This window comes from Tursiops truncatus, chromosome 2 (assembly GCF_011762595.2).
Source record: "Tursiops truncatus isolate mTurTru1 chromosome 2, mTurTru1.mat.Y, whole genome shotgun sequence".
Classification (NCBI taxonomy): Eukaryota; Metazoa; Chordata; class Mammalia; order Artiodactyla; family Delphinidae; genus Tursiops; species Tursiops truncatus.
The window spans coordinates 171,884,692-171,899,652 of NC_047035.1; the positions used below are offsets into that span (position 1 = coordinate 171,884,692).

The following is a 14,961-nucleotide window of genomic DNA, read 5'->3' on the forward strand; positions in this document are numbered from 1 at the left end:
CTAACTCTTTGTTTTTGGTGTGTAGGAATAATTTATCCATTTTGTGGAGATTTTCCCCATTTATAATCATATAGTCTATGAATAATGACAGTGTGTTTTTCTTTCCAATACTTCCACTGTTTATTTCTTTCTCTTGCCTTGTTACACTGGCTAGGACCTCTAGTACAGTGTTGAATAGAAATGGTCATGGTGTAACCTTTGTCTTATTCTTGATCTCAGAGGGAAAACTCTTAACATATCACCATTAACATGATGTTTGTCATAGCCTTTTTTGTAGATACCTTAAACAGTTGAAGGAAGTGCTCCAAAGCCGAGCTGGGTTTACCCAGCTCTCTCTTCTTGGAAGACCCAACACTCTAATGTTTGCCCCCCTAGCTCTTTGAGCTAGGACTCTCAGAGGCTCTGCTTAGCGGTTGGGTTGGGAGAGATTCCCCATTCCACTATTCCAGGAGCCTACTGTTAACTTTTTATGCACATTTACCAAGCTCTGTCTTTAACTGAAAGCTCTTCCATTGATATGAACCCTTATTACATCTTTAGAAATGGTTCAAAACCTTGTGGGGTTGAGCACCTAAAAAGCTGAAAACCAAGCTTCTAGTCTTTTAGTAAATGTATGTATAATTAATTTAGCACTGCTTTCAAATCTGCAAAGAATTGTGAACAAAGAAAGTACAAAAATTTAATGCTTCTAAATGGTTTTCTGAAAACAGGTTCAAAAGAATATTAATGATTCCACTGATATGTTACCTGACCTGCCAGTCTCTTTGGTTCTGACCTGCTTGATCATGGTTGATATTATTGAAAAACTCAGGACATATCCTCTTAGAGGGAGGCAAAAGAGTAAGTATTCTTTTAAATACAAATATTTTTTAAAGTTTCACATATAGTTCACCTTTCTCCCACTCTTGTCTGTTGACATGTTTAATGATATATTTTAAGAGCTAAGATTACAGATAGAAGATTACAAATGAAGATATCCAAATGTAATTGTAGCTATACAGTTATTCTTTTTTGATTTTGATAGTACTGACAAATGGATAAAGTTACTAAATATTTAATACTAAATCTTTAATGTTTATTCTAACATGAAAATTACCTAAGTCAATTATTATAGATTTGTATTTTTAGGAACTCTCTCAAAACCTTAAGTTGAGATGAATAGAGAGTTTAGTCTGCATACCTTTGATACAGGAATTAATATGACTGCTGCAGATACGTCCTAGAGATTTCTGTGTTTTTAATCGTGGATTGTCAAAAAGCTAAAGATCATACTCAAAACCAAGATATGCCACATTCTTCCAAAGGGAGCAGTTGAAACTAAATATTGGTTGGCCTTTAAAAAAACTATTTTGTTAATTGAATATTTTGTTCGGTCAGTCAAAAATTCCCTCAACTTTCATTTAATTTTATGTGATGGTATCTGTGTTTGATTTACAATATTTGCATGGTATGGTTATTGTATGGCAAACATTTTGCATTTGAAATGGGTAGGTTTTGTTAATCATTCCCTGACGGAGTGGATGGGAGAAATTGAGTGAGTCATAGGAGAACGCTTTGGGGTAATAGGGCGACTACTACAACCAGGAAGGAAAGCACTAGACTCATTTCTTATGAGCCATCACCCCTCCAGTCACTCTTGCTCCTCAGATTGAAAAGCAAAACTGAGTTGGAGGCCACCAGGAAACCTGAGACTCTGAGCTTCATATTTTGCACTTTGCCCTTGGGTGGCAGATGATAGACTGTTAAGTTTAACATAACACAGGTGACAAGGTAGATAAGATGGCAGCCAATGAGTCTGTTGAAGAAAAGGTACTCCCGAGGTACATCTGCCCTCCACAGACAAGTGTATTTGTCTTAAACTGAGGATATTTGGGAATCGCCAAACCCTTTACTACTTCTGTGGACTGCTTAATGACAAGCCCATTTTGAAATTGGACTGTTTTTAATGAGTCTGTATTTTCCATGTTAATGTGAAGTTGCTACGTTTTTAGTGAAAATTCTCTTTTAAAAAATGCACATGTATATTTTTGGGAATCATTTATTGGCGTTTTATATTTTAAGTGATGAGTTGGATTTTTAAAGGGGCATTTTCTTTGTATTCAGAAGTAGTGATGAAAAGAGAATCAAAATAAGAGAACCTCAAGGAAGAAGTCAGTCTTGGGGAGAAGACTCTAGAACATCTTGTTCAATTGCTGCTTCTTAGTTGAAGTGCCTCTTTCTTGAGCTTTTTCTTCTCTGCTCAAACTTAGGAAGGCTAATGTCTGGTTAAATAGCGCCACCGTTTAATAAAATCACACTTTAACATACTAGCATTCATTCAAAATACCTTTGTAAATATTAATTATATGTGTATTTAATTTTTGTGCAGACTTTGAACTCAATTCGTCTCCTATACTCATTTTAACAGGCATACTAATAAAATCAATTGTGTGAATTTTTAACCAATGGGGTATTCTCATTTATCCTCTGGAACGTAAATTAATACATAAACTCATAAACATAATACGTAAATCTGAATATAAGCAAGTACGCTATAAATACGGTTTCACTGCATGTGCTACCTCAGAATCAAAGCAGTAGGGTAAGGGTGTGTGACAGCAAAGTTTAGAATAATTTGTGTCCCTTTAGAAAATGTTGAGAAAGAAGTACATTCTCTTCTTTGCTATCCAGATAGTTTGACATGCATCCATACTAGTCAACTTATAGAAGTTTTCACTTTATGCCAGATGAAACTAAGGTACTCTGCAATGCTTGGATTTATGGACACACTTGCACTACCCTACCTTGAAGTACAGTTGATTTACAATGCTGTGTTAATTTCTGCTGTACAGCAAAGGGGTTCAGTTGTACATATATAAACATTCTTTTTTTATATATTCTTTTCCATTATGGTTTATTACAGCATATTGAATAGAGTTCCCTGTGCTCTACAGTAGGGCCTTGTTGTTTGTCCGTTCTCTATATAACAGTTTGCATCTGCTCATCCCATGCTCCCAGTCCATCCTCCCCCACAATCCCTCCTAACTATACTGTCTTAATTCCAAGCTACCAAAGTTTGATCTTTGTATAGTTTTTCTTTTTCTAAATTTAAAAATAAAAGTTCTATATTTGACATATGCTTAAAACAATCTTTCGTGGCCCAAAGAATCCTTTCTGCTACTTCATACTACCAGTTGAAATACCTAAGTATCGAGTGATTACCAAGCCGTAACATTTAAGTGGATCATTTCCCATAGACTGGGGCTCACTTGGGAATATTTTTTGGAACACAGATCTCTGAGGCATGGCAATCTCACAGATGCACATAGCACCTAATAGTGTCAAATCCCGGTCATGGGAATAAATAATAAGAATACAATATATAGCCTGCATGTCCCCCACTCTTACTAGTATGTGGGTACAAATGAACACACTTTTACATTTCCATCTGAATTTTGCTAGCTCAGTCCCAACCTGTTAGTGACTGGACCTCCATTTCTCTTCCTCTCCCATATTGTTCTCTCTCCCCTGTTTTAATTTTTTTGGCTGCGTTTTGGGTCTTCGTTGCTGCGCGTGCGCTCTCTCTAGTTGCAGCAAGCGGGGGCTACTCTTAGTTGTGGTGTGCGGGTTCTCATTGTGGTGGCCTCTCATTGCAGAACACGGGCTCCAGTAGTTGTGGCCCGTGGGCTCAGTAGTTGTGGCTCGCAGGCTCTAGAGCGCAGGCTCAGTAGTTGTGGTGCACAGGCTTAGTTGCTCCGTGGCATGTGGGATCTTCCTGGACCAGGGCTCGAACCCATGTCCCCTGCATTGGCAGGCGGATTCTTAACCACTGTGCCACCAGGGAAGCCCCTCTCTCCCACTTTTAAATGAGACCCTATATGGGTCTCCCGTGGTCTCATTTGTTGGTCTAGACTGTTGAATATCCTCTTGCCCCTACTTTCCTCTCAGCTGTCTTTCTCATGTTCAAACAACTTCGTGTGCTATTTTCCCACCACCCCTGCTCGACTCTGCTCCAAACACCCTTAGTTACTGCTGTTTCTTGCCTCTGGGATATTGCTTGATGTTCTGCTGGTGTTTTGAATTGATTACCTTTCCCCTGCCATTGGAGTATTGACTTCCCTCCCCTGAGTTCTACGTTCCTAGAGAAGTCCCACACAGAGTCATGGAATAGCTATTTTCACTTAGAAACACAACGCTTTTATCCCCAGAATGTATATGGAATCACAGACTGTCTGGGCTTTAATGATTTCAAGTAATGGCCATTCAATCCACTGGAAACCACTGTTTCCTCTCCTGCCACTAGATGTTATGGCTGATTCTGGTAGAGCTAGACTCCTTCTTCTTTGGGAGTGGCTTTTTTTCTGAGGAGCCTCATAGTTTGTCCTTACATCAGCCTCACCTTTACTGTCTGAACCCCAAATCATGGTCACCGTTAGATTCTCCTCCCTGCCCCCACCAAGATTCCTTAACTCCCATATAAACCAGTGACTGCAGACAGACATATAAGGGAGTCTGTGGTTAGGAAGTGAGTTTTCAGTTCTCCCTGCAGGACTTATTAGAGTAGCATGAACCCAGCTTGGGCACCATATTACAAAGCGGTATAATAGCGTATCGTGGTTGAAGTACTGTAGGGCCCCAGGTGACGGCAAACTTCATTTTATCTAAGGTGCTGGAGGTCAGAAAAGACTAAGGGGAATACCTGGAATTTGTACGAGTTTGTAGGCAGACATGGTGAAGAAAGCTTTCTCCACAGAAGGAAGGTTGGGTCTCTAGAAACTCAGGTGTCCATGTAATAAGCGGGCATGTTTGGGAGGCAAAAATAACTTCGGCTGCATTTCTCACCCTGAGTAGGCAAACCTAGCGCTGGAACGGAAGTTGCCTTCTCTTTTTTTTGTGGTACGCAGGCCTCTCACTGTTGTGGCCTCTCCCGTTGCGGAGCACAGGCTCCGGAGTGCAGGCTCAGCGACCATGTCTCATGGGCCCAGCTGCTCCGCGGCATGTGGGATCTTCCCGGACCGGGCCACGAACCCATGTGCCCTGCATCGGCAGGCGGACTCTCAACCACTGCGCCACCAGGGAATCCCCCGGAAGTTGCCTTCTTAAGACCAGCTACTGTTTGCTTTTCAAATAGTCAATTTGGAAACCTCCAAAGCTGTAAAGATCTTCTGGAGGTGGGGAGAGCAGGAGGGGGAGGCTGAACTGGGGTCTCTGGATGCCCCAATTCCTACTTCAACCAGAGAAACACAGCTTTTGTTTGTTTAGGAGTTAGCGTTTTATGTAAGATTTCATTGGAAAAAGTGCTTCTTCTAAATGTCTGCAAATCAATGTAGGACCTCATTTAGAGTTGTTGGCTGTACCTATATCCAGCCAATTCTCAGCATCTCCAGCCATTAGTCCCATGATGACACCGCACAGTCTAGAAAAAAATGTGACCCCCTCCAAGGTCTTGTGATCGTTGCTGCTCTGGGGGATGAGACGATGCAACGCAATCCAATCCCATCTAATACAGTGCAATTCAGCTTTGCAGACAGAGCTGGATCATCCCGGTGGAGTACACACAGGTTTGAGGCCCAACACATATAAAAACCAGGTAACATTTTTAACATTCCACTTTTGAATTTTTAAAATTTCCCATGTTTTCTGTTTCTCCAAAATAACACATATTTATTTAAGGATTATCAAATAGACATAAACAAAAAAGAAGAAAATGGAAATCAACCAGAGTTCTACACACTAGAGATCTATAACTGATAGCATCTTGATGGGTGTTCTTAAGAAAACCTACTTTATAACTTTTTTTTCCTCAACAATGTGTGGTGGGTATCATTCTTGTTAAAAAATGGTGGATATTGGGCTTCCCTGGTGGCGCAGTGGTTGAGAGTCCGCCTGCCGATGCAGGGGACACGGGTTCGTGCCCTGGTCCGGGAAGATCCCACATGCCGCGGAGCGGCTGGGCCCGTGAGCCATGGCCGCTGAGCCTGCACATCTGGAGCCTGTGCTCCGCAACGGGAGAGGCCACAGCAGTGAGAGGTCCGCGTACCGCAAAAAAAAAAAGGTGGAGATTATTCTTGTTATTACATCTTCTACTGCATCATTCGTTGGCTGAAAAATATTTCCATGTATTAAGGAGCCATGACTTATTAACTTATTGTTGGACAACTAGATTTTCCCCCTAGTTTTGAGCTATTGTAAACACGACTGTTAATGACTTGTTCGGAAGTGAGAAGGGTTGAGAAGAAAAGGACAAGGATGTGGTTAAAATGAGTAAGGTGGTGTTTGTTTGAGTTGGGCAGGGGAGACAAGCCAGGTTAGAGGACACAAGTGTGGATGGTGCAGGGGGTCTATGTTTACAGGGACCCTGTGCTGTGTATGGGAGCCATCAGCCACTGTGCGAGGTAACTAGCCAAGCAGAGGCTGGGGACAGAGTTAACTGCTGCTGGGCGGCAGCCGAATGATGTCAGGATGATGACCATAGACAGTGTCCTCAGAAGACCCTGAGCATCCGCACATGCCCAGACTCCTTGGCAACAGCGCTTGCCAGAAGAAAGGCACAATTATGGACTGGCTGCTCATGAGGACAAACACAGAGGGGGTCGCAGGGGGTTGTACCAAGGGGGTGGCAAGATGGTTTGGCTATATTAGGGCTATCTGCATAGTCAGACGTGACTGGCTAGAAGTGAGATGGACAGGCTGTTTGAGTAGAAACCATCATAGCTCTGCAGAGGAGGCGGTTTCCGTCAACACATCAGGAACAGGTGCAGCGTAAGGTTTTCAACTAAATCTGCTCTCAGTGGCCCTACTCCAGTTCCTTCCGTGTAGCCTCAGAGACTTGAACCAAGTGCTGCAGGGACTTTGGCAGCACAGACGATTTTTTCTTTAGGTGAAATGCCTCCGTGTGCGACCTCGGGCTCAAGGATATGCAAGGTTTTAAGGCTGGCACCTGTAATTTTTTTTAAGTTCTCCAAGCAATTCTGATGCCCACCTTGATTGAGAGCCTTTAATTATACATTAGGAACTGAGACAAAAAACAAGTTAAAAGCCGAGAGATGAAATCCAAATTCCTAAAGGAACCTCCTTTCCAGATTTCCTTGGAATGGAACTCATCACTCTGTAACCAACTTGAATGTAAGAGACATCACAGAAGGTAAAAGAAAAAAAAAGGGGGAGACACTACTTTTCTCTGAATAAAATGAATGGCGTTTTGAGTCCCCCTTTGCTTCTTTTTCAGAAAAAGCTTATCATACAGTCTGAGCCCAGTATGTGAGCTGGGTTTCCATAAGTGTTTTGCAATGTGGCTAGAGAGTACGTGTGAGGAACACTGTGTTTGCGGCCATGCCAAGAAGGGGGAGGATTTCCTTTTAAACCCTCCCTTTGCTATTTAGAAGAAGGAAGTTTCAGGAAAGTATGTCAGCTCTAGGATTTTTTCCCCTTCTCAAGAAGCAAGTAGCCATTTACCGGACTGAGAGTGAGAGAAGGGTAGAATTTCTGATTTATACCTTCTACAGAGAGACCAGCTGTCAGGATTAGGACAGTGTAGACCGAGCCAGAAACTGGACTGCAGTGGGTCCCTGTGTCAAAAGGCATGGGGCATCAGGTGCTGCCAGAAGTGAGTTAGGACTCCCTTTAATTAGGACAGCTTTCCATGATTGTAACAATTTGGCATTTAATTGTTAATTTTTTCCTAGGGAGGCAGACTGAGTTAGGACTCCCTTTAATTAGGACAGCTTTCCACGATTGTAACAATTTGGCATTTAATTGTTAATTTTTTCCTAGGGAGGTAATAAAATGTGTGAACAATTTTAATACATAAAGTGAGATTTTTGAGAATTGCAAGATATTTTCAAAATAAATATTTTCGAGGACTCTAAGAGTAAGGGAACCTAAAGAATTCAGCATGCATTACTTTATAATAGCAACAAAATTTTATGGCTCCAGCAAGAAATTAAAGGCATAGGTCACTGATTTTCAGTATCTTGATTTCCTTGCGCAGGATTGAAGAGAGTGACACAGGTTGTTGAGCTGGTGGCCAGACAGCCTTTTGTTTGCATCGTGTATACATCAGTGGTAGGGTCCAGTGCATAGGGACACCAGTTTGCTCAGACTCTGCTTTCACAGGTGATTTTAGGCCCCCAAGTCCCCCCTTTTCAGGTGGGATGGATGTTCTAAAGCAGCGGTCCCCAACCTTTTTGGCACCAGGGACCGGTTTTGTGGAAGACAATTTTTCCACTGCCCCATGGGGGGCGGCAGATGAAGCTTCCCTCGCTCGCCCGCCGCTCCCCTCCTGCTGTGCGGCCCGGTTCCTAACAGGCCGAGGACCTGTACCCGTCTGTGGCCCGGCTGCTGGGGACCCCTGCTCCAAAGTATGCTTCCTATGAACTCACAAACGCTCTCTTCTGGGAACCACGCATCGGCGCTTTCATCCCCTGCCTGGTGCCTCCTACTGCCGCCAGTGCCCGGGAGGCTTTTGAATCCCTTGAGCCACCCCTGGCACCCCTGGGGATGCCGGCCCGAGTCCAGGGGCTGTGCAGGCGCTGTGCCGCGCATGCGCGCACTCTGCTGGGCCCACAGCCAGCGGTCTTCCCTTACCGTTGAGCTGCACGGTCCCCAGGCTGCGCTGCCAGGAGCTCCAAATGCCTTTTAGGGCTTCTTTACCTAATCAGTCCGTGGTCTCGCTTAAAGGGCTCCATCTAGCACCCAGGCCAGAGGATAGTCTGTGCAGGATTCCCAAGTCTTCCTGTGATGGGAGGGGATTGAGAGCATGGGGACCGGGGTTGGGGGGAGGGCGGGTATTATTCAGCCTGGTTTTCACGCTTTGGCTTACCTGCCTTAGTGCAGATTTTTCTTTTTTCCTCCAGAATGCGCATGGCTCCATCATGCTCATAGTCTCTGGAACAGGAATTCCTCCAATCTTTTATGCAGCAAATCTTTATGGAGGATCTGTTCCATACCAGACACTCCACTAGGCTCTGGGAGTGAAGTGATGGGTGAAAACAAGCAGAGCCCCCATTGCATGGAGCTCACTGTCTAGTGGGTGTGGTACCACGTTTCTGAAGGACACTAACAAATACCTATGATTAAAACTGAGGTAAGGGCTCGGAAGGCCACAGATCAAGCTCATTCCCACATGTGTCCATTTTTGTCACCCTGATTGGGCTCACACTGGGGGTTCTAGCTCTGGTCTATATCCAAGCACTTAACTAGTAGAGGAATTTCAAACCACTTAGAAATCTAGAATTATTTATTGTATATATTAATGCATATTATATATAATATACTTATTACATTGTTAGCATAATTCATATTATCATTATTATAGTATACATACTATATTAATATAAATGTAGAAAAATAAGTTTTCTACTTATGTACTGTAAATTAAATTACATTCTCTCAAGAACAAATACTGTATGCTAACACATACATATAAAATCTACACACAAAAAAAATGTTTCTGAAGAACCTAGGGGCAGGACAGGAATAGAGACGCAGACGTAGAGAATGGACTTGAGGACACAGGGAAGGGGAAGGGTAAGCTGGGACGAAGTGAGAGAGTGGCATGAACATATATACACTACCAAATGTAAAATAGGTAGCTAGTGGGAAGCAGCCGCATAGCACAGGGAGATCAGCTCAGTGCTTTGTGACCACCTAGAGGGTGGGATAGGGAGGGTGGGAGGGAGACGCAAGAGGGAGGAGATATGGGGATAGATGTATACGTATAGCTGATTCACTTTGTTATACAGCAGAAACTAACACGACAATGTAAAGCAATTATACTCCAATAAAGATGTTTTAAAAAAGGGAAAAAAATAAATTAACTACATTCTCTGATATAAACACATATCAAAGAGGAGAAGGACCAGAATATCCCAAATGAAAAGCTGAAGATTAGAAAATGAAGAAAGTTTTCTCAACCTTAACAAATGGAATTTTTAAGAATCGATAATATTGTCAGTTTTTAGCAATTCGTGTCTAGTATTAGCGGGAAAGATGGTCTTTAAACTACCAAGCCTTCCTGCCGTGTCCTCAGACAAAAGAATTCCCGTAGAATTTCCTATTGCCTAAAATTCAGAAATGAATTTATTTCTTGTCAGATTTATGCAATGCCTAGCAGGGAACTGGAACTGAATCTGAGGGCTTTTGAATTTACCAGATCACAATACAATGCCTTTTGTAAAGAAAGTTGTCACAATTGTCTCACAACTGAGAATGTATGCCCAAGAAGTCTTGCAGAACTGATGATAGGTTGAATTCATTAGTATTATTAGTTATTATTATTTGATGAAACCGTGCATACAGTTTTGAGCACAGAGAGTAGTATGCTGGTCAGTGTTTAAACAACCGTCTCTCCGGGTGGGGGTGGTGGGGAAGCCCTGATTTGTAGCATTTGCCAATTTTTTTCCGGGGTGAATACTCTCACAGTGACCAATTTACAGATACCAAGGTGGTATCGCTGAGCACTGATCACGGAGTTGAGAAGAGGTACACATGGCTATCAGCTGGTGCAAGCTGTCTCTGCCTGCATAGGGTATATCTGTGCAGTAGCATATTTCTTTGTGAATAGGCAAACCTAAGAATTAGTCTCTGTTAGTTTGACACTATGTCTCCAAAGTTTTGACCTCCCCTGATATATGGGATACTGGGTAGCAGTGTAACTATAACCAAAGTTTAACTGTAATCACTGTTACTGCATTCTATTTTCTATTCTCTTCTAATTCATTTAAAACAATTATTTAATGCACATAGGGCTGTTTCTCTGTGTCACGCACTATTTTAAATGCTTTACAAATGTTGACTCAATCCTTCATCATAACCATGCTGGGAGGTCGGCGCGGGGTTTTGTCATTATTACTTGGCAGTGACGTTACTTGTCTTCCCAACCTCAGACGTGCTCCTCAAAGGAAACTGTATATAGACACAGGTCAGCGAGTTTAGTCAGTGGAGACGGTGAAAATAACAATGTTTGTAATTTGCATTTTAAACACTTAAGAGTATCAAAGTGTTTATTTTAGATGGAGTGTATTTTATTATTTATTTGTATATTTGTTTTATTTTTTTAAACATCTTTATTGGAGTATAACTGCTTTACATTGTTAGTTTCTGCTGTATAACAAAGTGAATCAGCTATACATATACATATATCCCCATATCTCCTCCTTCTTGCGTCTCCCTCCCACCCTCCCTATCCCAGCAATCTAGGTGGTCACAAAGCACCCTGTTGATCTCCCTGTGTTATGCGGCTACTTCCCACTAGCTATTTTACATTTGGTAGTGTACATATGTCCATGCCACTCTCTCACTTTGTCCCAGCTTACCGTTCCCCCTCCCTGTGTCCTCAAGTCCATTCTCTACATCTGCGTCTCTATTCCTGTCCTGCCCCTAGGTTCTTCAGAACCATTATTTATTTATTTTTAGATTCCATATATATGTGTTAACATACAGTATTTGTTTTTCTTCTTCTGACTTACTTCACTCTGTATGACAGACTCTAGGTCCATCCACCTCACTACAAATAACTCAATTTTGTTTCCTTTTATGGCTGAGTAATATTCCATTGTATATATGTGCCACATCTTCTTTATCCATTCATCCAATGATGGACACTTAGGTTGCTTCCATGTCCTGGCTATTGTAAACAGAGCTGCAATGAGCATTGTGGTATATGACTTTTTTTGAATTATGGTTTTCTCAGGGTATATGCCCAGGAGTGGAATTGCTGGGTCGTATGGTAGTTCTATTTTTCGTTTTTTAAGGAAACTCCATACTGTTCTCCATAGTGGCTGTATCAATTTACATTCCCACCAACAGTGCAAGAGGGTTCCCTTTTCTCCACACCCACTCCAGCAGTTATTGTTTATAGACTTGTTGATGATGGCCATTCTGACTGGTGTGAGGTGATACCTCATTGTAGTTTTGATTTGCATTTCTCTAATGATTAGTGATGTTAAACATCCTTTCATGTGTTTGTTGGCAATCTGTATATCTTCTTTGGAGAAATGTCTGTTTAGGTCTTTTGCCCATTTTTGGATTGGGTTGTTTGTGTTTTTGATAGTGAGCTGCTTGTATATTTTAGAGATTAATCTTTTGTCAGTTGTTTCATTTGCAAATATTTTCTCCCACTCTGAGGGTTGTCGTTTCATCTTGTTTATGGTTTCCTTTCCTGTGCAAAAGCTTTTAAGTTTCATTAGGTCCCATTTGTTTATTTTGTTTTTATTTCCATTTCTCTAGGAGGTGGGTCAAAAAAGATCTTGCTGTGATTTATGTCATAGAGTGTTCTGCATATGTTTTCCTCTAAGAGTTTTATAGTATCTGGCCTTACATTTAGGTCTTTAATCCATTTTGAGTTTATTTTTGTGTATGGTGTTAGAGAGTGTTTTAATTTCATTCTTTTACAGCACCACTTATTGAAGAGGTTTTCATTTTCCATTGCATATTCTTGCCTCCTTTATCAAAGATAGGGTGACCATATGTGCATGGATTTATCTCTGGGCTTTCTGTCCTGTTCCACTGATCTATATTTCTGTTTTTGTGGCAGTGCCATACTGTCTTGATTACTGTAGCTTTGTAGTATAGTCTGAAGTCAGGGAGCCTGATCCCTCCAGCTCTGTTTTTCTTTCTCAAGATTGCTTTGGCTATTCGGGGTGTTTTGTGTTTCCATACAAATTGTGAAATTTTTGTTCTAGTTCTGTGAAAAATGCCAGTGGTAGTTTGACAGGGATTGCATTGAATCTGTAGATTGCTTTGGGTAGTAGAGTCATTTTCACAGTGTTGATTCTTCCAATCCAAGAACATGGTATATCTCTCCATCTGTTTGTATCATCTTTAATTTCTTTCATCATGTCTTATAGTTTTCTGAGTACAGGTCTTTTGTCTCCTTAGGTAGGTTATTCCTAGGTATCTTATTCTTTTTGATGCAGTGGTAAATGGGAGTGTTTCCTTAATTTATCTTTCAGATTTTTCATCATTAGTGTATAGGAATGCAAGAGATTTCTGTGCATTAATTTTGTATCCTGCAACTCTACCAAATTCATTGATTAGTTCTAGTAGTTTTCTGGTATCATCTTTAGGATTCTCTATGTATACTATTATCTCATCTGCAAACAGTGACAGTTTTACTTCTTCTTTTCCAGTTTGGATTCCTTTTATTTCTTTTTTGTGTCTGATTGCTATGTCTAAAACTTCCAAAGCTATGTTGAATAATAGTGATGAGAGTGTGCAACCTTGCCTTTTTCCTGATCTTAGTGGAAATGGTTTCAGTTTTTCACCATTGAGAATGATGTTGGCTGTGGGTTTGTCATATATGGCGTTTATTATGTTGAGGTAGGTTCCCTCTATGCCTACTTTCTGCAGGGTTTTTATCATAAATAGGTGTTGAATTTTGTCAAAAGCTTTTTCTGCATCTATTGAGATGATCATATGGTTTTTATCCTTCAGTTTGTTAATATGGAGTATCACATTGGTTAATTTGCATATACTGAAGAATCCTTGCATTCCTGTGATAAACCCCACTTGATCATGGTGTATGATCCTTTTAATGTGCTGCTGCATTGTTTGCTAATATTTATTGAGGATTTTCGCATCTATGTTCATCAGTGATATTGGCCTGTAGTTTTCTTTCTTTGTGACATCCTTGTCTGGTTTTGGTATCAAGGTGATGGTGGCCTCGTAGAAGGCATTTGGGAGTGTTCCTCCCTCTGCTATATTTTGGAAGAGTTTGAGAAGGATGGGTGTTAGCTCTTCTCTAAATGATTGATAGAATTCGCCTGTGAAGCCATCTGGTCCTGGGTTTTAGTTTGTTGGAAGATTTTTAATCACAGTTTCAATTTCAGTGCTTGTGATTGGTCTGTTTATATTTTCTCTTTCTTCCTGGTTCAGTCTCGGAAGGTTGTGCTTTTCTAAGAATTTGTCCATTTCTTCCAGGTTGTCCATTTTATTGGCCTATAGTTGCTTGTAGTAATCTCATGATCTTTTGTATTTCTGCAGTGTCTGTTGTTACTTCTCCGTTTTCATTTCTAATTCTGTTGATTTGAGTCTTCTCCCTTTTTTTCTTGATGAGTCTGGCTAATGGTTTATGAATTTTGTTTATCTTCTCAAAGAACCAGCTTTTAGTTTTATTGCTATCATTTATTGCTATCTTTGCTATCATTTCCTTTATTTCTTTTTCATTTATTTCTGATCTGATCTTCATGATTTCTTTCCTTCTGCTAACTTTGGGGTTTTTTGTTCTCCTGTCTCTAATTGCTTTAGGTGTAAGGTTAGGTTGTTTATTTGAGATGTTTCTTGTTTCTTGAGGTAGGATTGTATTGCTATAAACTTCCCTCTTAGAACTGCTTTTGCTGCATCCCACAGGTTTTGGGTCATCGTGTTTTCATTGTCAGTTGTTTCTAGGTATTTTTTGATTTCCTCTTTGATTTCTTCAGTGATCTCTTGGTTATTTAGTAGCATATTGTTTAGCTTCCATATGTTTGTAGTTTTTACAGGTTTTTTTCCCTGTAATTGATATCTAGTCTCATAGCGTTGTGGTCAGAAAAGATGCTTGATACGATTTCACTTTTCTTAAAATTACCAAGGCTTGATTTGTGACCCAAGATATGATCTATCCTGGAGAATGTTCCATGAGCGCTTGAGAAGAAAGTGTATTCTGCTGTTTTTGGATGGAATGTCCTATAAATATCAATTAAGTCCATCTTGTTTAATGTATCATTTAAATCTTGTGTTTCCTTATTTATTTTCATTTTGTTTGATCTGTCCATTGGTGAAAGTGGGGTGTTAAAGTCCCCTTCCATGATTGTGTTACTGTCGATTTCCCCTTTTATGGCTGTTAGCATTTGCCTTATGTATTGAGGTGCTCCTGTGTTGGGTGCATAAATATTTACAGTTGTTATATCTTCTTGGATTGATCCCTTGATCATTATGTAGTGTCCTTCTTTGTCTCTTATAATAGTCTTTATTTTAAAGTCTATTTTGTCTGATACGAGAATT

At 40.7% G+C, this 14,961-nt stretch overlaps 1 protein-coding gene across 1 annotated transcript in view; it reads left to right on the top strand.

Annotated features, from left to right (window-relative positions):
* TMEM236 (transmembrane protein 236) overlaps window positions 1–14,961 on the top strand; it is a 48,559-nt gene that overhangs the window by 22,740 nt on the left and 10,858 nt on the right. Inside the window, exon 3 of the mRNA XM_019933518.3 lies at window positions 711–840. Within this exon, the coding sequence (XP_019789077.1) occupies window positions 711–840 (130 nt within the window). The remainder of the gene's footprint in view (window positions 1–710; window positions 841–14,961) is intronic.